Source organism: Bufo gargarizans, chromosome 2 (genome assembly GCF_014858855.1).
Source record: "Bufo gargarizans isolate SCDJY-AF-19 chromosome 2, ASM1485885v1, whole genome shotgun sequence".
Classification (NCBI taxonomy): Eukaryota; Metazoa; Chordata; class Amphibia; order Anura; family Bufonidae; genus Bufo; species Bufo gargarizans.
In genome coordinates this window covers 171,514,315-171,540,663 of record NC_058081.1, presented here as the reverse complement: position 1 = coordinate 171,540,663, position 26,349 = coordinate 171,514,315, and the positions used below count along the sequence as shown (strand labels likewise).

Below are 26,349 nucleotides of genomic sequence, written 5' to 3'. Positions count from 1 at the left end.
ATGTTGGACAATACCTTTACAAAATGCATACATTTTCTGTTTCTCATCTTGAAAAGAGAGCCATTTAAAGCTCGTTGACACTACAAACAGTAATTATAAGGCTTCATGCAAGCCGACATGTACATATTTTGGCCTGCAAACAACGGACCTTCAAAATATGGATACCTTTGCTTGCATTCAGTTTTCTCCCACTCCCATCAATAGAAGGGTCTACTTTTGTCCACAATACAGACAATAATAGATCATGTTATATAATTTGTGGAACAGACACATGGATCTGCAAAAAATAATGTGTTCATGGCCCCATACAAATGAAAAGGGTCAGTGTTCTATGTGCAAAAAATGCAGATAGCACACGGTTGGAAAATATGGTTGTGTGCATGAGACCTAAGCCTCATCACATTGCCCTAAATGTCTAATATACATTGCTCATATTTTGAAAGCCTGAATAGGATAGTGGGCTCAACATGTTGGCAGTTATAACTTCACAACAGCTGGAGGGACACAGGTTGTAGACCGATTTCTTATTGAAGTCCTTCTTCTGCCATTACTACTACATACTATAAAAAAAAAATCTTGTTTTCAAAGTTTACTTGTTAAAGTTTAGCCTGGAAATTGGCCGTGCATCTCAGGAGGTGAACTATAAATCATGGCATCACAGAACTGTATCAAATTAAGACTGTAAATCATCATCGTTCCTATGGCACATCATTTTACAACAGCTTTTAAAAAAAGGAAATTGGATCTTACATTGCCACCACCTGTTGATATGTGTTTTAAATGAATGCTGTACGTGGCCTACACCGACAAGTTTTATGTGAGGTGTTCACTGATTTAAGTTATTACTGATGCATGGAGGAGTTTTAATGGGTTGTTTTTAACATTTCTACATTGCTACATTTAAGCTATCTGCAGATGGTTCTGTAAGAAAATGCCCCCCTACACCTCCCGAAGACCTGACGTAGTTAATCAATTACTTTTATATTTCTTTGAATATGTGTACTTAATGCTGAATTAAGCTGTAAAAATACCAGGGCTGATTTATGGTAAAAAGTCGGCCTTAATTAACGCTGAATCCAGGGGAATGGCAATAGTGGATGGCTTTTGCTATTGAAATTGAACAATGGCCTCTCAGGGTTCTTAGCAGTGATTTAGATGGAAACAAGTCCTGGAGTTTTCATTTCTTTGTCATGCGGACCCTCCATGATGGCTATATATACTCTCCAGATAGGATGATTTCATGTCATAGTTTATCTGATTTACACACTGCCCTTGGACCACACTCTATAAATTAGAGCGAGTGGTGGTGGGGAAACTAATTTAAGCTTTGCAGGGATTCCTTGTGTTTTCTTGCAATGTGTCATCACTTGTCCACTACATGGCATTTTTATGAAGTGACCATAATGAAAGTCAGATTAAATGCACAGGGTACATACATTTAATCGACAACCTTCAGACTCTATAGCTGGAAGAGCTCTATATATGTATATAAAAGCCCCAAGTGAATGCAAATTTATTGCAAAAAGAATGTGGGCTTGGTGGTATGGATGTGTGCAGGCTGGTACTACCTGACACAGAACACTTAAGACTTTCCAAAGTGAGTTATTTAAGTGTAAGGTTTTTAGCTTGTAAATCCAACAGCTGGTGCTTTTCAAAACTTGAAACAGTTCCAAAATCTTAGTTGAAGGTACTTTACACACACTGGAGTAAATGGTAGGAGTTTTACAGCCAATTTAAATGTGATCAACTTGTGTTAATAATAAGAAAGTAATGTTACTAACTTGTTGTGCTTCGAGTGAAAACTAATAGTAGAACAGTAGCATCTTGAAATGTGATAGATTATGCCATTGTGGTACCATGCCGCATTTTATTTTTTTTTAAAGTCATTTTAGTGGTATATTTTTTTTTTAGAATTAAAATGGCACTAAATTAGCCAGACATGTTTCAAATTCCCCGCCCTATCATTGTCGTATGTGCTCACTAAAACTAGAAATGTCACATCTGTCACTCACAAACAAATTCAACAAATTGATTGACACACCCAAGCTAAAAGTGCAGATGCGGATCACCTACAAAAGCTGGGCTTCACCATATTTACTTTAATGTATTTCAAATAAGTCTGGACACTCATGCTACAATAAAATGGCTTACATATTTATTAGGCTTACTTCACATATGCCAGTCCGGCTAGCTCATTTAGGCTGGGAGCCGGACACAACTGATAAATATGCACAGATTCAGCATCTATCTACTAATAGCACCAGACAGAAAAAAATGAGCATGCAGTGTTTTTCTGTCCGATGCTATTTGGTATCTGATGCTCCAGATGTATGAGAATGATCCCATAGAATATTATGGGATTAGTTCGGCTTCAGTTCCCCTTTGGTGTTCACTACTTCATGCCAGAGGGGAACTGAACCGGATCACCGGGCCCATGTGAAGAGGGCCTTACTGAGTTTTTAATTTATTTTTTTATATTTCTCCTAATTTTTCTTTGGTTAGCATTATTGATGAAAGTGGTCGCTCACACTGTGCACAGACTGTTTTGAATACTGTATGTGATCATGTCATAACCGTTCTATATTATTATTTTCTTGGTCAGATTTTTATTAACAATGAATGGCAGAGTTCAGAAAGTGGAAAGACATTTCCAGTCTACAATCCAGCTACTGGAGATCAGATATGTGAAGTTCAAGAAGCTGAGAAGGTAATCACTTCCATATAGGATACTTAAAATTGTATTTATTTCACAGGCTGAATAAAAATGGAGATAATTTAGGCTTATCATAAGTTCTGATTACTTATGGAAAATGTCAGCTTTTAGCCATGCAGTCTTGTCAAGTGTCTTCTTTTGATGCAATGTTTTTCTCTTAAAAGGCTGATGTGGACAAAGCAGTAAGAGCTGCACGCTTGGCCTTTTCCTGGGGTTCTGTATGGAGGAGAATGGATGCATCAGAAAGGGGGAGACTCTTGGATAAACTGGCTGATTTGGTCGAAAGAGAGAGAGCTATTCTTGCCGTAAGTAAATGACTTATTGAACAATACTTATATGATGTAGTCTTTGCTTTGTAATGGGCCCTAAGGTGGATTGGAGCACTATATGTCAAATAGTAAAATATGCGCTCATTAAACATATTATGTTGTTTTTTAGGTTCCAGTTAATGTATCTGCCTTGTTATGCCTTCTATATTCTGAAATCAATTGTATGATGAAAGACACATTACGTTGTAGGCAATATTGGCACAATATACACAGAGCCATAAGCATTTAGTGTTGCCGGATTTTCATTTAGTTGTTAAATCTTCAAGTTTTACAGATGAAATTGGTGCTCATAATAATTAACAGATGTTTTTCCTTGTGGTGAATGTGAAGCATATCTTGCATGAGTGGCAAATATGCTGTGTCGGAATATATTGTGATTCTAGTTTTGGCCAGTGTTCGATTATTGCTTCTGCTTTAGATATTGACTTTAAGAAAATCAATTTCCAAATGTAAAATAATAAAAATAAGTCTGTATAGTAAACCTGACTAGGCTTAAAGTAATATTTGTGTGTCATGTTAGCTGTAAACACCTTATTGGACTTTCTATAGTCGATGTGTCTGGGACACCAAATTAGTACAGCCTGTGACTGGTAAGAGGAGTGATGGTCATAGCTTTTTTTGCCAGAAGACCGTGCCAAGTAGAGTTCTCCTGCTTCACCACTTGCTACTGTAACACTCTATTACAAACCAAATAATTGTAGAGGGGTTTGTAACCACTGGACTAACCTCATTTTTGGAACAACTTCATATGAAACAAGGTGTCAGCTTTTAATATTTTACTCCAACCATTTGCTCATGAATTTAAGGACCTCATTTAGCATAGCATGGTTTCCAGTAAGTGTTATTTTTCTAACTTTTATCGCTTTACACAGAAGCCTAATGTATTTCAGTTTTTTAATTGCTGGCTTAGATTTTTACTTTATATTAAAAGTGTTGACCTTCCCATTTGCTTTTCAGACACTTGAATCCCTAAATAGCGGAAAGCCCTTTCTACAGTCTTTTTATGTGGATCTCCAAGGCGTGATTAAAACACTCCGATACTATGCTGGCTGGGCAGACAAAATACATGGCATGACCATACCAGCAGGTAGGGTCTGAGTACTCTAATTGCTAGTTCTTGGACATTTTAATGAATTAACAGATCTCTTATACTTGCTATGGTTATGATTTGTGATTTATATTGAGCTAAAATGCATACTATGATGAATACTGTAACCCACAAGATGGCACATGTCAGTTCAACATCGTTAATGAACAAAAACTTCTACATGGTAAACAGTAAACATTTCCAACAATGATGAAAATGTTGTGAGTGTCACCATTCATACTGGATTTCCCATTCACCTTTTCTATTATTACACAAGGAATCTTTGACTAAACCGGGTCCATGATGTTTGGGTGCAGCACACACTGTTTGCATGGTCAATGTTAACATGGGATTCCCCTCCTTTTCTACTTACACTTCAACATCAAACAACAAAGTAAAGGAAACTAGCTTTAAGGGGTTTTCTGGGACTCATCAGGTCCTGAAATCCATATTAATTACACTTAACTCATTTGGAAATATTGTCCTGACGTTGCGTGGATTGGTCACTCTGGAATCTAGTCACGTGAGGCTCTTCTAAAAAATCCTGCTTCTCGTGACATAACATCCTTTACTAGGTTTCTGGCCAGTGCTATGGACAGAGTGTTGCTTCCACTGTGAATGGCACCAGAGAAACCTGCTGAAAGAAATGTTAGCTAATGCAGGATTTTCACATGAGGAGCATCACATGCCCCAATTCTCGAGCATGCAATCCAGGTGACTTCTGGATGGTAAGTGTGTTACAAACCTTTCTACAGGTGTGTTATGTGTAATTAAAATGTACAACAGTTGGATCCCAGAAAACCCCTTTAAGATTCCTGCTGCCTTTCTCTCCTACAAGAGAAGTGTGCAAGAGAAGTGTGCAAGAGAATGCGGTGAGATGCAAGTTCCACAAAATCATTGGATAGGGGATTGGTGAGGTGAACCTCAGCCCAGTTTAATTGTCAACAGTCAATCATATATAGTTCTAAATAAATAATAGACACTAAAAGTATTTAAAAAAACATTAATGGATATTTCTTAAATTGGTTATCTGATACAATATACCCTATTATTGTGATATTTCAAATTGCTGTCTTGTCATCTGTTGTAGATGGGGATTACTTAACATTTACAAGACATGAACCTATTGGTGTGTGTGGACAGATTATCCCGGTGAGTATCAGCAGGTTTTATTTTTATTGAGCAGCTTTACTTATACTCACACTCAACATGGGTTACAGCTGTGTGTTTCTTTTTATTTTGGAGTAGAAGAACATCTTTTGTTTTTATTTGCTGGACTATTTCTATTAGTCTTTCTACAGCTGTTTATTTAAACAGGTTAATGGGGACTTAAATATGTAACTTGGTAACCACTCCCAAGCACTGTTATTATTTTGACTTAAGATTTTGAATAAAGATATTTTATATATATTTAAATATGAAAGGAAAATGTGTGTGGTACAGAATACCAAGATATCTAAAGAAAATTACCCTTTCTCCCTCTAGCAGCTCACTTCTGTGGGCACTATGTCTGTCTCAGTCTCTCTGCACTTTCTCACTCATCCTCCCCAATTCCTTCTACAAAGACATCTATGGCAGCATGTAATATATACCCTTCAAAGAGCTGGCAGTCCATTTTGTCTCTCAAGATTGATTCAGCAGATAATGTTCTTCTAGATCACCCACACAACTGCACTGTATTTTATAAAATGGACTGCACCTTAACAAAAATAATTAGAAACATTCTGTGTTCTAGTGTATGTGAATTACCATACATGAAACTAGTGGAACATTTAAATCCAATACATTTTTCATTCTAACACACCCATGGAAAATTCTTGTGGCAGGCACACAGTATGGTTATAATATCAAAGGGAACTTGCACATTGGCTTTTATGGGAAACTCTTTCTTAATGTAGTAGTTTCCTGTTAACGTTATCTTCCATGCATCACGTTTGTTTTGATGTCACAGTAGAAGGAGAGTTAATGGTCCTTATTTATCTGTAGAGGTGGTCAGAACCAACATTCCCAAAGTTCATTCTGCAAGCTTCCTTCTTTAAATCTTATCCATCTGTAACTAATAACATTGTGATACAAAGCAGTAGTCAAAGAAATTCCTTACCTTCCACAGATCTTTGTATTACATTGGTATCCTACAACTACATATAATTTCAGATACATGCAGGTCCTTTTATATAGTTGGTACTGATGAGACACTTATATAACCAGTACCACATACAGTACTCTGTCTGATACTTAATGTCCCCATCTGCACTTATCTAAATGTTGGCCTTTGAATACTTGCATATCGTATTAAATCATGTGTTTGAAGTTACCAACTAATTTCACTTGTTTCCAGTCCCTGCTTCAGTGATCGTCTCTCCCTACTTTCCAGACATATCTATTCAGCTGCATGAAAAAATTAGGGGATTTATTAAGACTGAAGTTGTTTTAAAAATAACTTGGTACTTGGAGGTGGAACTTGTCTTCCAAGCTATAATAAATATTTGAATGTGGAGATCCAAAACAATGCATCACAGTTTACAAATCCCTTTTAATGCTGAGGTTCTGACCACCAAATTGTCATATTGTTATGTCTTCCACCAAATGGTAGTTGGACAGTCTTTTGTCTATGCTGTGGAAGCTGAACATTTTGATCCATTTTATATTATGGTCTTAATACAAAAAACCCTCTGTGTGGTCTCATCCTGCTGTCAGTCTCCTGTCCATCTTCTGCAAACTACTTGAAACCAACTGAATGTATGTTAGAAAAAAGGAGAGATGTATGGAAGACTATGACTGGAACATGAGACTACAGATAAGAGTGGTGACATGCTAAAGCAATGTCGGGAGGGATGAGGAAGTACACAGGCCAGTGGGGATCTGAGGATGCGTTCAATGGTAATGGAGGTGGATCTGTAAGGTGAATATTATAATTTTTATTAGTTTACACCAGTGATGCTCAACCTGCGGCCCTCCAGCTGTTGTAAAACTACAACTCCCACGATGCCCTTCTGTAAGATGATAGCTGTAGGCTGTCAGGGAATTATGGGAGTTGTAGTTTTGCAACAGCTAGAGGGCCGCAGGTTGAGCATGCATGGTTTACACCATTCTGAGCTCCTTTTTTATTGACTGGACAACCAATTTAATACTGTATTGGTTGGAACCTGCATGTACAAATAGGCGATTATGCTCTTTTTTACAATGCAAATAAAAAAAGAGGAGGGCTCTGCCTTTAAATGCTACCAGATGTAAGTTAGCTACCCTATAAGTCAATGTTCAAACTTGCTAAGCGCTCATTTGTATACACTCTTGCTAGATTTACAGAGGAACGTTGCCTGGCCCATAAGACTCCTCACACCACTTAAGGTGTTCTGCATATGGAGATACTGTATTCCCGAAATCCTGACCCAGGCCTCTCACCCAGTTAAGCTAGTACTCTCTGCTCTGCACTGATGAGGGGCAATCACCCCAAAACAGCTATCTTTAAATGAGATGCTGGCTTATATATTATCCAAGTCATGTCTCAAAGTGAACATTGACTTATGGGATAGCTATCTTACATCTAGTAGCATTAGAGACAAAGCTTAGAAAGAGCTAATTTGCATACCATCTTCAGAGGAGCATTGCCTGGCCTATAAGACTCCTCACACCATTTAACGCACTCTCTATAAGGAGATACTGTATTTCCCAAGTGAAAAAAGGGAAATATAAATAAAATACTAATGGGTTGTCTACATGTCTTTCCATCACAGGTTTTGCAAATTCTTTAACACAAGTTCCTCATTTCTATTAAGTCAGCAGTAGTCCTTGGCAAAGTTCTTGGCCTGTGCCTAGATATTTTGCATTTAAAAAGTTCAGTGAAACCTTGGACAGAAAGTCAGAATGTGGGCAGCATCCATTTCAAGAATATTTTTCTTTTTCCAAGTATTGTTTCATATCTGGTTTATAAACATTTTTGCATGAGAAAATTAAGTGTTTGGTGAAAAGTAGGCTTTTTGTATATTTTTGAGAGATAAGAAATGAAAATGCAGCTGACTTTTATCAGATTAATCCATTTAGGCCAATGTAGGGCCTTATTTTGACTTGTCTAGAAAAGAAAAATGAAGCCATTAAAAAAAAAAGTGTTCACTGTTCACAAGAATGTGATATGCGAATACAATAAATTGCATATTGTATATGTATTACCCCATCTGATTTTGTGTAAACTTTTGACATATTTACAAGGTGTAGCCTAAATCCCGTTAGTAAATGTGAGCCAATGAGTATTGCAAGCACATACTCCTCCTGCAGTCAGTTTAACTACACAGTCACTTGTGTAAAATGAATACTTCTTCTACTTCTGATATTTCAGAGAATTTCTTTGTAAACATACATTGGTGGTTCACTCACTGATCTCATGAGCTACCCCAAACCTGCAGTGGGAAGCCCAGGGATCTTTAGACTTTAGGATCAAATAAGGATCTGGCTTATCTGTGAACTAAAATTTAAGATTAAATGTGAACAAAGCAATTCTTCTCAGTAAAAGTAACAAGAAAACTATTTGGTTGTACAGGAACCCGAAGTCGGTGAATTATTAGCATACTGCATTTGTGATGGAGTATTTGATAAACCATCTATGAATTGTCATGTCCCTTATAAATGGTTCATTTTACCACTTCTTGTTTCCTGCAGTGGAACTTTCCTCTTCTGATGTTCGCATGGAAGGTTGCACCAGCTCTGTGCTGCGGGAACACTGTGGTGATCAAACCAGCCGAACAGACGCCTCTCACTGCACTTTACATGGGAGCCCTTATTAAGGAGGTAAAATAAGGCACTAAGAACATTATGCATTTTGCACATACTTAATTTTAACAACTTAAAATTAACTTTATTCATACCCTTTTCACACACCATTTTCCCTTCATTTTTATTTTACTAGGCTGGGTTTCCACCAGGAGTTGTTAATATTTTGCCAGGATATGGTCCAACTGCAGGCGCAGCAATAACTTCTCACCCTGGCATAGATAAAGTTGCATTCACTGGCTCTACTGAGGTATGTATGTTTTCCATGGATTGGAGGTCATTTCCCTGAATAGAGATTCTATATGCATTAGTAATTTACAAGTCTGGCATATCTCCTGCTGATAACCATGTAATTGTATGCCATTAATTTCATGTAAAGGAGTCTGTCATCACCGTGGTAAATTTCAAACAATTCCCAGCACACTGTAGTACTCATATTCCCAATCTCAAACATATCTTTGTGCGCTGTTACCCCCAGTTTTTTCCCCAAAAAAGCGTTTTTGTCAATATGCAAATTAGTATAACACAGCTGCAGAAGGGGCAGTACCTATCAGTTATATTGCCCACACCGATTTGAATCCAGCCCCACTTATCCTCTCTTAATCTTTACTCCATCTCTTTCTGCTTCCAACGTCATCAGGCCACCACTTAAAACTTCTTGCTGATGCAAATCTCAGCTCTGTTTGTCTGTGCCTGCACCATCTGTGGCAGGGAAAGGAGAAGTGCATCATGTCTTTTTTTGGGAATACAGCAATAGTATGTGCTACATAGAGGATGCCAAATGGCCCTTGTGCCACCTAAACCTAAATATTATGTATTATAAATTGCACATGGTAACAATGGGCATGGTCACTTAACAGACTTTGCATTAGGGTCCAGGATCTGCAAGTCTCCATGAATTTTTGAATGCCAAAAGTAAAATTGAATACAAAGGTTTTAAATTCCAGGAGAGGAAAAAAATAGGGATTTGAAAATCCAAGGATGTCAAACTTTTAAAATTAAGCTTTTATACCAATAATAAACAAGCTTTCTAATGGGAATAGGCATGTAACACACATATGAAAAGGGGGTACTTTATTCAAAGATGCTAAGTAATAACAGATTTATCTTTTTATATATTGCAAAACTGGCTCAAACTGTTCCATATTCCAGATTTCCAACAACAGTGGTCAAAATGATCACATCTTAAATACACTAAGCACAATAACAATTTGTAAACATAGGGATTTATGTTCAATTAATGAAGAAAATGCTTCCAGAACTAGGAAATGACACCCCCTCCCCTAATGACAGTTTTATACCCTAACTGAGAGACTGTCACATTAAAACCACAGCTTGTAAATTCCAAAATTAGCAATTCCTTTAGGTACCTGGCTTTTGAAAATGTAATTCCTATTGCTCAGTAAGCTAATAACAAATCTGTCTGAACGGCAAATGGAGTCAGTTCTAACTACTTTGAGCATAGGCTATTCTAGAGTTTCCAGGATTCGTTTTTGAAAATTGGAAATGGATGGTAACTTTTAGATGGGTATATTTTATTTATTTTTTAGAATGTCAACCAAGCTGAAGAATCTGTCATTTTCTGCCATCATTTGGTTAGAAGTCTATAGGTTGGTTTTCTTGGGATAGATGTTCCATCATGACAACTGCTTGCAGCCACCTCTGCAATCGGCTGCCTCAACTCCAACCTTAACTCCAAAATGTTTTATGGCCAGCTGTTATTTCTAAGAGAATCTGTTCCCATTCACATTAATATTTTTTTTTTCACAAGTCCCTCAAAGCAGGAGGTGTTGCAATTTTGTTAATAGGAGGGATCCCTCTATGACTTCCATTTATTCTAATAGACCACAACCCCTTCAAAGGCGTTGTCCAAGATTTTAAGACTAATCGGCTGGGTCTGATTGCCAACACCTCTGCCGATAATCTGTTTGAAGAGACGGTGGCACTCATGTGAGTGACGCTGCCTCTTCTTAGGCCTCTTATGTTACGTTCATCAGTCACACGGCATAAGCACAGCTCATTCCCATTCCCAAATGAATGGGGCTGAGCTGCAATACCAGGCACAGCCATTATCCAATAGACAGTGTTGTGCTTGGTAAGCTGCGAGGAGGCCAAGGCGCTCACCAGAATGCTGTGGCTTCATTAAACAGGGGTGATGGGAGTCAGACTCCAGCCAATCTTATATAAATGACCTATCCTGAGAATAGGTCATCAATATTAAACAATTGGAAAATCCCTTTAATTCTTTGAGTAAAATTGTAGACTAGAAATTGATATATACATATATTGAAGGCTGTTGTCATTTTTCATTTATAACAAGAAAGGTTACTTGAGTCACTACTGTTTTGTTCTAGTCATGGTTGTGTTATGAGTGCTTAAAAAATACTTCAATGATTTGTGTAAGGCTAGTTTCACACTTGCGGCAGGACGGATCTGACAGGCTGTTCACCCTGTCGGATCCGTCCTGCGGCTATTTCGCCGTGCCCGCGGACTGCTGCTCCGTCCCCATTGACTATAATGGGGACGGGGGCGGAGCTCCGGCGCAGCACGGCGGTGCACGGAGAAAGCCGCCGGACTAAAAAGCCTGACATGCAGTAATTTCTCAGTGCAGCGCCGTGCTGCGCCGGAGCTCCGCCCCCGTCCCCATTATAGTCAATGGGGACTGAACGGCGGTCTGGCGGCACGGCGAAATAGCCGCAGGACGGATCCGACATGGTGAACAGCCTGTCGGATCCGTCCTGCTGCAAGTGTGAAAGTACCCTAAGTGTAATTGTTGTTTCAGTTTATTATTGATATAGTGTAGGGACAGGAATGCTAAACATTTTGTAATATACTTCATTAGGGAAAGATGGATGCATGCAGTTGTATTATTGGAACAGAAGCGTTTTTGCTGATCCATGACGGATCTGCAAAACACACTAGTGTGGAAGTAGCTTAAGAATACTATTATAGATCCATCATGAACAGATCCGGTTGTATTATGTCTTCTATAGCCATGACGGATCCGTCTTGAAGACCCTTCAAAATCAACGTGGGACGGATCCATTTTCTATTGTGTCAGAGAAAACGGATCCGCCCTGACACACAATGTCAATGTCTTGCTCCACACCACATCGCGGACAGAAAAACGCTGCTTGCAGCGTTATTCTGTCCACAATGGGGACATAACCAAATTGAACGGAATGCATTCTGGAGCATTCCTTTTCATTTAATTTAGTTTTGTCCCCATTGACAATGAATGGGGACAAAACGAAGCGTTTTCTTCCGCTATTGAGATGACGGGTGAAAGTAGCCTTAGCAAAGATCTAACAGCATTGCTAAGGAGAATCTGTTTCAGCCTCTGGTGTTTTCCTTAGCACTGAAGATGTCTGTAACATACAAAGGATTCCAGTCTTTGTATGGTCCATAACTATACTACATGTGTCCTAACAATCACTGCCCATCACCCTGCCTATCTGATTTGTTAGGCACAGTAATTCAATAGAAAGACAGACTCTCCTTAGCAACGCTCAGTTAGGGCTTTGCTAAGAAGGCTCTTAGGTAGGTAGGTAAACATATGTTTTTAATCTAATGTTTACCTACCTACACATATTGACAAATCTATATTTCAATACAGTGATAAAAAATCTAGTATGTTGTATAACAAAGTCACTAGAGCATCTACTGAAATTACCACTTAAAAAAGATCTAGTTTCCTGTTTGTGTGTTTTTTGTGTATAGAGAAATTGCCGATTAAACATGAAAGATTGTTTTGTGGACACTTATTAAACCTACTTTTATGTTCTGTTATACTTGGCAATGCATTTTCTTTATACAAACTATGATCTCATCATTGCTCAAAAAGATACAAGTGAAGCCATCAAAGCGCGCTACAGGAGTAATGCAAGAGCCTAATGCCAAACAAATGTTTGTAGCAAACAGCTGTATTACCACTGATTCTAATTTACTCAGCAGGATTCCCGTTTCATTTCTTAAGTGAGATTAATGTCTTGTATGGTATATACAGAGCATCTAACCTCTGCTTAAATAATGAGTTATTAACTTGCTTGTGGAATTTTTTTTTTTCTAACAAATGAGCCAGAAGCCTGGTATGATTAGGATATTAGCTATATCCTTCTTTCTAAACATTAATGCTACTTCAGGTCGATTTATTGTTGCAGATTCTAATATTTCTTGCTTTGTAAAACATATGCACATGAAATGCCATTAAACCATTAAATCTGGCCCGACTTGTATATCCTAAGCCAGACATAAACAGTTTTTGGATGTCCAGCTTTGTGGGATCACAAGCTGAAGAGCTGCAGATTGCCTAAACTTGCCTTAGACCTTCATAAAGTTTTTCTTTTTGATTTATTTTACATTTATCTGTTCCAACCCTCCCAAACTTCATTATATACATAGATTTAATATACTTCTGTATTTTACCTTGGCATATATTGTTTAGTAATAACTTGCAGTAAAGTTTCTGGAGTTGACATAATCTATTCTTTATTCAGATGGGTAAAACGTATTATGAAAATAAAATTCAGGATATCATAGGTTTTCTTAAACAATTACATTTTCATATTATTGGGCTTGGAAAATGACTTCAATGCAGTTCTTTGTAAAATTACATATTAATCTTTGCCCAGGGCCGGAACTAAAGCTTTATATGCCCAGTGAGATTTCATATACTGCACATTCATTTCTACAGTTTGATGTAAAGCAGGAAAGTTGGTGGAAAAATAGTTACCAATGATATATGCTAGAGATTAAAATATATTAGAATATGTCTCTTTTAAAATCCATGACCCTTTTTAAATGATCTGCAGCATTTACTTAATTTTCTAAAAGGAATACCTTCTAAAAGACAATAGATTTATATGTAAGTTCTACAGTGAAGATTATTTTTAAGAGTACATGTATTTGTAATGGCTTTCTATTTCATAACTTTACTGTGTTTTTCATAGGTTGGAAAGCTGATTCAAGAAGCTTCTGGGAAAAGCAACCTTAAAAGAGTGACTCTTGAATTGGGCGGAAAAAGTCCAAACATTATATTTGCAGATTCAGATTGTAAGTCTTTTCTCAACTAATATATATACTATAAATGTGAATTGATAAATTGCTTATTCCATTGGAATGAATATGTCTTTACTCTTAATTTGATGACCTTAATATCTTTTACAGTGGACTATGCTGTAGAACAGGCACATCAAGGAGTCTTCTTCAACCAAGGACAGTGTTGTACTGCAGGCTCACGAACATTTGTGGAAGACTCTATTTATGATGAGTTTGTTCGGAGGAGTGTTGAACGGGCAAAAAGGAGAATAGTTGGAAGTCCCTTTGATCCAACTACAGAACAAGGCCCACAGGTATTCTTAATCTGGCAATCTGGATAAACCTAGAACAGTTAAACAGTTTGTACCATTACACTGCTTTTTTATTGGTGCTTTCCTTATTTTGTGAGGGGAACATAACTATTACATTGTGGTGTGCATAGTGCTTGGTCTGTAGAGGTTGGTTCAACCTGTCACAAGAGTTTTGTTCTTTCAATACATATGTCATGTTTTCTTTTTTTTCTTATAACAGACTGACAAAGCCCAGTATAATAAAATCCTGGATATGATTCAGAGTGGTATTGCTGAAGGTGCCAAACTGGAATGTGGTGGCAAACCTCTGGGAAGAAAGGGATTCTTCATTGAGCCAACAGTCTTTTCTAACGTCACAGATGACATGAGGATTGCAAAGGAGGAGGTAAGATCTTTTCACATGGAGCTGTTGATTAATATGATATTGTCTTGTCCTGTAGATGCAGAGTTGTTTCTGATGCTGAAACTCGAGCTCATATTCTCAGCATTTGGCATCTTTGTACTTGGTTTTGTGAAAAAAGTATAATTATGGAATGGTACCCACAAAGGTTTGCCTTTGTATTGCTGTCCATATAATGTGAACACAATCATAGTAAACTTTTAATTTGGGTATACTAAATGTGCTTTATGGGTACAAGCAGGCTTACTAGGCTTACATTGTGGTGCCTCATATTAATCATGATAGGTTTTTTTCAATGTATTGCTCAAGAGGATTCTAATCATAAACCTTCCATTATAATATTACATTAACAAAGGTTATTAGAGGCACATGCAAAAAAATTTGATCTGGAATTGTGGAAAAGCCAATAAAGTTAGTGTTTTTGGTGGTTTGTGTTTTTTACATATAACAAAAACTTAATAGAATGCTGTTTTGGTTTTCAAACTTCAATATATTGCAAATATAAAAAGTTAATTCAAAGGTATATAATTGTGATGTGTAGTGGTTTAGTTTGACATTATCTGTGTAACACAACAAAATTAATCTCTTGCAGATATTTGGACCAGTACAACAGATATTAAGGTTTAAAACCATGGAAGAAGTTATAGAGCGAGCCAACAATTCTGACTATGGGCTAGTTGCAGCTGTATTTACAAATGATATCAACAAGGCACTCACAGTATCATCAGCAATGCAAGCTGGAACAGTATGGTAAGAAAATACCTGGAAACTTTATAAATGCTTAAGAGTTTTTTAATGCATGAAACCTTTATGCATGTACTGGCATTTTGGTGGGTTTACTTGATCGCCTGTGCACCCATGGTGACCAATGGTGGCACGATTTTTAAGGTAATTCTTTAATTTTACCTGAAAAATTGTGAGGCAATTGGGCAAATAGTGCAGGCAAAGTTTCAGCCACAGCATGTAGACCCAGCATTCTACTGCAGCAGCCATTCACCACTTTATAATTGTGTAGAGCCTTACTTTCCCCAGCTGACCCTGAACTTTTACTGAATTTAATAACTCCTCAAGTGTGGGTTTCCACATCTGTTTTTATTTTTTTTATCTTGTTTTTGAAGCCAAAGCCAGGAGTAGATTCGTATAGAGTAGAATATTCAGTCTTTTCTCTATATATATCAACCTATGATGCGCTCCTGGCATTGGCCTCAAAAACTGCATCAATCAAAGCCTGAATGTGGAAACTCAGCCTTATATTAGGTATTAATAGCTAAGGTATATGTAACAGTTAGGTTACCCCTCAAGTATTTTCTAACATCCTGCATCAACCATTCATCATTAACTTGCATCTGTTTCGGTACCTTGTTATTCACTTATTTGCTAAGTAAGCAGTGTTTGTATTTTATGCCTTTAGGTCTTTTTTTGAAAATGCAGATTCAGAATAGGTCCTTCCAAGTTCATGAAAATGTTTATTGGCAATGAATAGTAATTAAGGACACATGACGTCAGTTTTAGGCTATTAGAAGCCGTGCACTTTTTGCAGTTTCTAGCCCAAGGAACTTTTTAAAGGAGAACTATAACTTGAATGTTACAATTACTTTACAAATCAAATTAAATTAATGCGATGGGGTTTCACCAGAATACAATCAGAAATAGTGCTCCTGAGAGTTATGAGAAAGTCTGGAGTTGTGAGAAATTTAGAATGTATAATCACCGAGGAGGTCATTCTGTTTCTGCATACAGCAATCAGTGAATGCCCTCATCCTGCCTTAGTGATTAAAGTCCTATTTTTATTATTTTTCCTATTGTTCATGTAACCATTGGTTAAACAATTACTTTCTTGCATATCTAATACATTGCCTTTGGTTCTTAATCTATAGGATAAACTGCTACAATGCCTTAAATGCCCAAAGTCCATTTGGAGGATACAAAATGTCTGGAAATGGGAGGGAAATGTGAGTATTTTTCAAATCTTGAATCATGTTTTTTTTTCACCATAGAAAAATATGAACTATATACTTTATAGAGACGCAGTGTGCTCATGTACATAGTTCGTGCCCATTGCTTTGATATGTACATTATTAAGCTAAAACAAAGGGCAGGCAGTTATCTTGGATGCCACAGAGGGTATAAAGGCACAATTCTTGAAGTTTACAGAAAAAATGCAGTGCAATTCTTTTACTGGTAAAGGAGCCATGCCTGCCCCACATAAATAGACCTTCGCTGTCTGAAAGGAGTCACCCTGTAGCGACAAACCGCTGATAAAGCAATAAAAAACTATTAAAGAGAACTTGGAACTATGAAAATGATTTAAATATACTGGCATTATGTCATACATCCCAAATGCTGACCAGATTGATGTAGAGTTTTGTGGGAAAGAATCAGTATAACTTTATTTTATTCTTTTAGATCCCTGCTCTTTCTATACAGTCCTGTGGTCTGTCTGGCTCAATAAATGACAAACTTAGTCAATAACTAGGAACTCCCACTAGACTCATAAGCATAGAAATGCAGTGGTGGTGTCACATGCAGCTTTTTTGTGTCAGTTTCTAATGAAATTTGATTCAAAACCAGAAGTGGATCCAACAGAAAGCCCCTTACTTTATATTTATCATTCCCATCCAGCCCACTTTTTCCTTTGGCTCCATAAACTGAATCAAAAAGCTGTGTAACATCACCCATGTACTGAATATTTTAGTACAACACTACGTTTCAATCTGCTGTGTGCTGCTGGCAAGTTTGCACTGTATGTTCCATGTGACAAGTTCTCTTTAAGACTTTTGGGAGTAGATGCGTGCTAAATATGTCTTTCTAAATCTAGATGAGAGGTGAGATATTGAGTTGGGAAATGAGTTTCGCAATCTGGCCTACCATAAATTGCACACTTGGAAAGGGTAGGCAGTAGGTGGGTCCTGCATTAAGAAATTTAGATTTCTGGAGATAAACATGGGGACATACCAAAAAGAGTGATGGGTTTCCAACCTAACTTTTTATTTCCAAAAATCACAGACAGCCAATTTGTTTTACAGACAAATTGGAAAACTATAAAGACTTTAAGTGATAATCTATGTCTATAGGCCAGATACTAATACTGAGTACATTACCAGCATTTACTGTAAGATTTAAAATGCTGAGAATTACAAAATGGCCTGCTGAAGTACCACCAACCTAAAAAAAAATCAGACACATCTAATCTTTATTTCATGGACACTGGAAAAAAAAGTATCCTATTTTACGGACTGTGCAGGAATTTCTGGATGGTTGACAACCCTGGGTGGGATCATAACACTATAAACATTGTAGTTCGTGGCTGATTCATGCTTTAAACAAGAGTCCTTAATGATAAATTTCAGCAAGTACATAGTAGAATCAAAGATTAATTAAAATTTATTTGTTTTCGTGCAGGGGAGAGTATGGACTACGGGAATACACAGAAGCCAAAACTGTGACCATAAAGATCCCTCAGAAGAATTCCTAAGAATTAATGAGAATGAGCAACATAGAAATCTGCAAATGATTATTGCTTGAAAGCATTTAAGTGTTGGCAATTCCCAACCTCCATTTTAGCCAATACCATTGAATTGTTAAGATGTACTTGGACTGAGCTCTTTTGTTGGATGTCTGGTTGGCTGCCACCTCTGTAAAATGTATTTAGCCCACTACTCAGGACTAAGCAATTTCTGTAGCTACCAACACAACAGCCTGGAATGAAATAATAGTCTTAGGTTTTCATAAATATTTTATAAATCATGAAATTAAGGATTATAATGCTTTGGATTACACCTACAGTAGATTATAATGATGTCTGCCAATATTTAATGATTAACAGAATACACTTCGACGTATTCATTAAGGTAATGAAAGGTTTCAAGCTCTTCTGACTCTTATGGACATATAAGGCTCATTTTCTTTAAATCTAAAACTCCCAGATTTTACTTTAAAAAAAAAAAGAATTCCCCGTTATTATTGAAAAATGCCAAATAATCTATTCCTTTTATAACGGGGCTCCATCATTTCTTGTGATAGAAGCAACGTTTTTAAACTGTATTTTAATTGAAAGGTTTTATTACTGATGATGGACCTTAAGATGACAAGTCGTGGGAGGGAAAGAGTTTTTCTTCAAGTAGTTCCTGTTCTCAATCACCATGAATGCTGTAAATTCAGCTTCACCATCCTAAATGATATATTAAAGCTTCCATTACTGGCTTTATTGCTCAATAAAATGGATGCTAGATAAATCAAGCAGATGTTTCAATTTCATTTCTTTTTGGAAATTTAAAATGTTTACATTGAAACAGCTTGTAAAATCTGGAAGAGTTCTTGCCTTTTACGCATGTCCATTTTGTAGCTTTGTAGGAAATCCTAAACCTAGAATATATTTACAAATGAAATATTATTTTAATGCCTTCCTTTTATTCAGTTTTTTTTTTGGTTTGTGGGCTAAAGATTTAGCTTTTATTTAATTGTAAATTAGAGCAGGGTAAAGCTTATTTGCCATTGCTGATTATGCGGTATCTATTGCCTGCTTACATACTGCATGTATGTCTGTATATATATCTATATACGTATATGTAATCTGTTTCACATTACTGTGAAACTTGTCTCTATCCAGCAATGTAGTAGCATGCTTTGTGGTTGCTATGACCTTTGTTTCTAAAAAGAAGTATGTCTAGATAAAGACCAAAAGTCACGTAGTCCAGAAACCTTTATTGCTCATTAGATGTATGCTAGATTCTTGTAGACAAGATTGGATAGATTCATTATTTTGTTGGCCTTTTACTGTGTTTTTCTGTAATTCCATTTTGCGATCCACTTAGATGTATGAGCCCTAGATTTTTCTTTCCCTATGACAAAGTATACAAGTGATTGTATACAACAAAGCTGGCCATACTTTACGGATTTCAGATGATCGGTTTCTGAATGTCTTGTCATTCATGGTTGGTCCTTGAAAGTTGTCATCCAAGACAACATTCAAGGATCTATTCCATGGTCTGGCCTGGCCTTCTGGGATGCACAACTGTTTTGCATAAATGACTTTTAAACTACAGCACCCAACAACAACAAAAAATCCAACACAGAAGATCAACTTTTCCATGGTTATCTGCTATCAGTTGGCATTTGTCAAGCTCATTTGTGTAACAAAAAGGAGCAGACGGTAAACAAAAGATGGTAGCTCTACATTTAAGCATATATTTGAAGGTGTGTGTTCATAAATATGCAAAAAGTACATTCTAATGCATACCGTTGGGAGATTTATATATATTTTTTTCATTTGATAAATTAGCTCCTTTTCTCATACAACTTTACTATAGTACTTTGGTAGTCCTAATGGCCTCCACAATTTTAACTGGGAATAGGTGAATATTTTTATTTTTATTAATTTTCCTTCCTGCTGTAATGAAATGTATAACTGACCAGTGTCACAGAGACTGATATTTATAGAAGGTTTGTTTTAATGTAAGGAGGAAGTAAAAGACATGAATGTGTATATGAAAGCCACAGAAAGGCTTAATAATGTTTCAAGTTAATATTAATAATACCCACACAGCATTGGTGTGTGGCTCAAAATATCAACTTGCATGTTGTAGGAATCATGTACATATTGCTGTTTGAAATGTAAAGGAATTGAGTATTTTCTTTTTTATTTTATTTTTTTGTTTCCACTAAAATTTTACAAAAATAATTTCTGTCTTTTTACATTTATTTATCTGAGTTGCTTTGCATTCAATTTAAAGGAGACTAATTACTAGAGGTTTCTGAATGACATCACAGGCATGATACTGTTCTGTGTGCTTATAATCTATATATATATATATAAAGAAGGACGCATTTATGTATGTTCCGCGATCACTCAAAAATGCAACCATCGTTGTAGATGTAACTGGTAAGGGGGATACTGTCGATATCTTTTAACGACACACACAAACATTAAATGAAGTAGATGAACTATACCCATGCAAAGCCGGGTCCTTCTACTAGTGTAATTATAAAATGGCTTGCATCTGTCACCAATAGACATCTGGCCGTACTGGAGTGGTGAATTGTGTCCTGGTGGTTAGAGTGCCCATTCTGTGGGATTCAATCAAGGCAGAGTGGACATGTTTACAGTCATGACACTGACTAGTTACCCCTGCAGCATTGTCCAGATGACTTGGTGAGCACAGGGTCCAAAGTCTCTTCTCTCCAAAATGTATGCTCTCCCACGAGACTTCAGTAAATAACTTCAGGATTAGATTTTTGAACTGTACCAATCGGTACTGAAGCCAACTTCAGATACATGTTTTAAATTGGTTCTCAAGTTTAATAATCAAATACCGATAACTCAATTTGCCTCGCTGGAGCGCATACATTTTAATTCTGTACAGAGACAGATTTTAGAGCAAAGCGATCTTGGATCCGAAGCTCACTTTGCTGAACCCTAGTGAGTGGCATTCAATATTTTGACAACTTTACTTTCTCATACATATTTAAACAAGCTCCCTAGCGTTATAGAAGTGGTGTAATTACTAAAACAGGATCCCTTTGAAGAGGACCTGTCACCTCTCCTGCCATGTCAGTTTTATCAACTGCTTGCATCCTCCTTGTAATAACAATTCTGAAGAATCCATTGTTATGACTCTATGGTTTGCCATTCCTTTATTATTCCTGGTAGAAATTATAAATTAATTACTAGCAGTTTGCAATGAAGGTCCAGAAGGGTGTCACTAGTTGGGGGCATGGTCCTGAAAAATCTGCCAGTGGCAGCACTGATTGAATAATATCAGACTGTGCCGGGACACGCCCTCAACTGGTGACATCCATCTAAGCCGTCATTTCAAACTGGTAGCGATTCAATTTATAACTTCTAGCCAGAGTAATAGAGGAATGGTACATCAGAGTCATAAAAATAGATGCTCCAGAATTATTATATGGGGAATGCTAGTAATTAATAAAACAGACATTTTGGGAGAAGTGACTGGTCTTCTATGGGCTACATATGGGCTAGTAAAGTCTCTTAGGTGTGGGATTAAACTCTAATAAACTAGAACGTTCTGTTAACCACTTCAGTACCGAGCCACTTTTCAACTTGAGTCCCAGGACGATTTTTTCAAATCTGACATATGTCACTTTATGTGGTCATAACTCTGGAATACTTTTACTTATCCAAGCCAGTCTAAGATTTTTTTTTTCTCGGGACACATTGTACTTAATGTTAGTGGTAAATTTGACTCAATATGTTTTACCTTTATTTTGGAAAAATTAGCAATTTTCAAAATGAGAATTTTAGAAGCAATTCTTACAATTTTTAAGAAATTTTCCAAAACCCACTTTTTTAAGGACCAGTTCAGTTAGCCTACTTTCACACTTGCGTTTTGGGCAGATCCCTCATGGATCTGCAAAAACGGATCCGTTACACTAATACAACTGCATGCATCCGTTATGTACTCCATTGAAAGTCAATGGGAGACAGATCCGTTTTCTATTGTGCCAGATTGTTTTAGAGAAAATAAATACGTCCCCATTGACTTACATTGTGTGCCAGGACGGATCAGTTTGGCTCAGTTTCGTCAAGTGGACAGCAAAACGCTGCAGGCAGCTATTTTGGTGTCTGCCTCCAGAGCGGAATGGAGACTGATCGGAGGCAAAATGATCAATTCTGAGTGAACCCTTTTCCATTCAGAATGCATTAGGGCAAAACTGATCCATTTTGGACCGCTTTTTTTTTTTTATTCTTTATTTTCCATTTTCATATAGTTAAGTAACAAGTATGCATTGGTATGACAAATAAATAAGTGCAATTGTGACTAAGCTTCACACGTCAAACAGTAGCAGACAATTAAAGTTGTGCAAATACATTCATAGGTCTAAATGATTGACAGATCAATAAGGCTACCGTCAATAACCAAGTAGGTTGAGGAGAGCGTGGATATTCTTTTCTTCAGAGCATCTATAATGCTCTCTAATTAAGCCATATACGGAGCAGAAAATAATAACTGAAGACAGAGGAAGAAGAGAGAAAGAGGGAGGAGTAAAAATGAGGAGCAAGAAGGAGAGGGGTGGGGGGGAGGGAGGGGAAGCCTTTAAATATCGTAGTCCAGGTCCTAAGATTGTTGCATCTGCATAGTTAGGGCCAGGGCCGGACTGGGGATAAAAACCAGCCCTGGAAAAAGTTGCACACCAGCCCCACAACGTTGCGTCATTATTTACTTGTTTATAAAAGGGGAAAGCATTCATTTTAAAACACGTGTGTAAACATGAATATGAACTTTGCCCCACAATAGCTCTTTTGTAGAACCCCATTGTTCATATTACCGTTTTACTGGCTAGGGCAGCGCTAAATCCCAGCCATCAGTGCCGTTGACGTCACCGGGGTTCCTGGCAGCCCCATGGATCTTCAAAAAATGCCTTTGCCCTGCGCGATTTAGCGCAAGGCAAAGGAGAGCATCGGAGCATGAACTGCTCCGATGCTCAAGTCAGAAGGCCTGCCTGGGTGAAAATGGAGGGATGTCCGGGTTCAGCTCTGAACCCGAACAACCCCTTTAATTTATACTCAGATATAGTCCTCCTGTAAGTACCTGGCCTTCCCCCTCTGTCCTCCTCTTCCTCACCCCCTTCCCCTTCTGTCCCCCTTGAATGTATGTCAGCAGCAGCACCAGGAGAAGGACTGGAGCTGCAGGCTGCACAGGGACAAGTGAGTGACTGGCAACCCCTTCCTGCTGTCACAGAGTTGCTGGATTCTCTTGGAAAAGTTGTTGAAGTGCAGCTGCCTGGAGGTGGTGGGCTTCAAGCTTCTCACAGCCACTCTGACCATCATGCATGGAGTTTCAGCTGCCTGAAAGTGACCTCCAGGCTTCTATGTATGAAGGCACAGTAGACTGCTGGGAGCTGCCTGTGTGGAGGCTGAGCAGCCTGCTGGATGCAGAGAGCTGTGTGATCACTGTCCCCTCCTGTACAGAGAGCAGCAAGGGACTCTCCAGCATATCCAGCAGTGTCTGTCACTTGGAGATGTCAGCGGCAGAGCTCCTGGAGACACGACGTATCCTCATCCACACACTCTTCTGTGCGATTCCTCTGCTCTGTCACATGAAGCCACATATTCTTCTCCAAAGTACAAGCCCTCCTCAGTCAATCTGATTATCTGCCCTCTGTGGAGGCACCATGCCCAGCAGATCCTTTGTACAGCACAGTGACACCAGGTTACACACCAAGATGTTCTCCACTCCCAGCCCCTGACAACCTGTGTGACAACCTTTCACAAAGTGCTACCTCCAGCCAGAGCCCTGCTGTCAACTGCCCCAATCTCCTTGCTGTGATGCATAAAGAAGCATGTGAGGGTACAGAGTGCCCATGGAGCCCACATCCTAGAAGCTGATTTGCCCAGCCGATGCCACTCCTGGAGATTACTGTAAACTGGAGACTGTATGTACACTAATATACACTACATAACCCTGACAGCCTGCACAGTCACATGTGGGCACAGCCCTGGCATCCAATACATATCACAGAGAGCTATACTGTGCATTATAAGCTATACTGCACAGTATAGCTCTCTGTGATATATATTGGATGCCAGGGATGTGCCCACATGTGACTGTGCAGGCTGCCAGGGTTATGTAGTGTATATTAGTGTACATACAGTCTTATAATTTACAAGACTGTATGTAAATAATATACACTACATAACCCTGACAGCCTGCACAGCCACATGTAGGCACAGCCTGGCCCCTTCTTACCCCCAGTATTTGCGGCTCCTCAAGTCCTCTCAGGGCTGTTTGCATCGGTCATGACGGCGGGCGGCAGACACAGGGGTTGGGCTCTGCTTCCGGTCTGCGGCCTGGGCCCGGCATATTGAATCTGGAGGTGAGGCCACTTGCAGGAAGAGAGGGGCAGCCACACACAGGACAGCCAGCCAGGAGGATCACGGGCTGCTGCTCACAGTGACACCAGGTGGTCGGAGGGAGCAGTGCCGCACCCACGGAGGCCGGCTGCTGGCCTGCTCAGCTCCACCCACCGGCCACCACTACAGAGCTTTCAGATTCGGCCTGCCGGCCGCCGAAAAGGTGCAGACACATCTTAAAGCGGCCCCAGGGCCGGCGGCCTATCGGGAAATTTCCCGGTATCCCGGTGGGCCAGTCCGGCCCTGGTTAGGGCTCACCTACGTCAGAGATCTCCAAGGGTACCATATCTTTGCGAATTTATCATGTGTCCTGTCAATCCAGCTAGACATTTCCTCAAATCTGCAAATTTGAGTCACCTTAGCTGACACTTCATGTACGGAGGGGGGATTAGTATCAAGCCAGAGTAGAGGAATTAATGCTTTAGCTGCCGCTATGATATGTGAAATCAGATTCTTTTTTGAAGGGGAGTATTGAGGTGTTGGAAACGCAAGTGCCACTATTTCCAATGTAAGTTTAAAACAAGGGGTTGGGCTGGATCTGCAGGCAATTCCACCAGATGTGCGATAGGGAGCCTACGTCATCTCCACACCTCCAGCATTCTCTGGTAGATGCCAGGCCTCTTTTGTACAGAAATTCAGGGGTTTTATACCACCTTGATAGGAGTTTGAAGTGATTCTCCTGTAGATGGGTGCAGCGAGAAAAACTATGTGAACCTCTTAGTATCTGTTTTACTTCAGTATCGGACAGAACCTTATCTAACTCTTTCTCCCATTCCCTGATGTACACAGGTTTCAGAGATTCACCCTTGCCTCCCACCACAGGGTAGAGCTTTGACACTTTCTTATCAGCAGAAAGTGGTGACAAGATTAGTTTTTCAAACTCAGTCAAGGAGCCCTTTAGTCCAATGTAATGGAAGTCGGGCCCGCAAGGGGGCGATTTTTGATTCTGGTAGGGAAATGTTCAATATCTCCGATTTAGAATGGTTGACTTTAAAATCTGATAAAAAACTGTACTCGGCTATTCTCCCTACTAACGGGTCCAGCCCCTTCTCCGGATCCATTATCAGGAACAGTAAGTCATCAGCAAATGCAGTACATTTTAGCTCCCTGCCACCATACTTAACTCCTGAAATTTCTGGGGACTGCCTAACTAGTTGTAAAAGCGACTCTACAGGGAGTGCAGAATTATTAGGCAAGTTGTATTTTTGAGGATTAATTTTATTATTGAACAACAACCATGTTCTCAATGAACCCAAAAAACTCATTAATATCAAAGCTGAATATTTTTGGAAGTAGTTTTTAGTTTGTTTTTAGTTTTAGCTATTTTAGGGGGATATCTGTGTGTGCAGGTGACTATTACTGTGCATAATTATTAGGCAACTTAACAAAAAACAAATATATACCCATTTCAATTATTTATTTTTACCAGTGAAACCAATATAGCATCTCAACATTCACAAATATACATTTCTGACATTCAAAAACAAAACAAAAACAAATCAGTGACCAATATAGCCACCTTTCTTTGCAAGGACACTCAAAAGCCTGCCATCCATGGATTCTGTCAGTGTTTTGATCTGTTCACCATCAACATTGCGTGAAGCAGCAACCACAGCCTCCCAGACACTGTTCAGAGAGGTGTACTGTTTTCCCTCCTTGTAAATCTCACATTTGATGATGGACCACAGGTTCTCAATGGGGTTCAGATCAGGTGAACAAGGAGGCCATGTCATTAGATTTTCTTCTTTTATACCCTTTCTTGCCAGCCACGCTGTGGAGTACTTGGACGCGTGTGATGGAGCATTGTCCTGCATGAAAATCATGTTTTTCTTGA

General features: G+C 38.5%; 1 protein-coding gene across 1 annotated transcript in view; it reads left to right on the top strand.

Moving 5' to 3' along the window:
• ALDH1A2 (aldehyde dehydrogenase 1 family member A2) overlaps nt 1-20,321 on the top strand; it is a 29,901-nt gene extending 9,580 nt beyond the window's left edge. The window contains exons 2-13 of the mRNA XM_044283288.1: nt 2,603-2,707; nt 2,878-3,018; nt 4,000-4,129; nt 5,220-5,281; nt 8,783-8,911; nt 9,030-9,143; nt 13,843-13,945; nt 14,060-14,244; nt 14,462-14,626; nt 15,234-15,391; nt 16,519-16,593; nt 18,044-20,321. Of these exons, the coding sequence (XP_044139223.1) occupies nt 2,603-2,707; nt 2,878-3,018; nt 4,000-4,129; nt 5,220-5,281; nt 8,783-8,911; nt 9,030-9,143; nt 13,843-13,945; nt 14,060-14,244; nt 14,462-14,626; nt 15,234-15,391; nt 16,519-16,593; nt 18,044-18,116 (1,440 nt within the window). The 3' untranslated portion in view covers nt 18,117-20,321. The remainder of the gene's footprint in view (nt 1-2,602; nt 2,708-2,877; nt 3,019-3,999; nt 4,130-5,219; nt 5,282-8,782; nt 8,912-9,029; nt 9,144-13,842; nt 13,946-14,059; nt 14,245-14,461; nt 14,627-15,233; nt 15,392-16,518; nt 16,594-18,043) is intronic.
• Nucleotides 20,322-26,349: the final 6,028 nt, after the last annotated feature.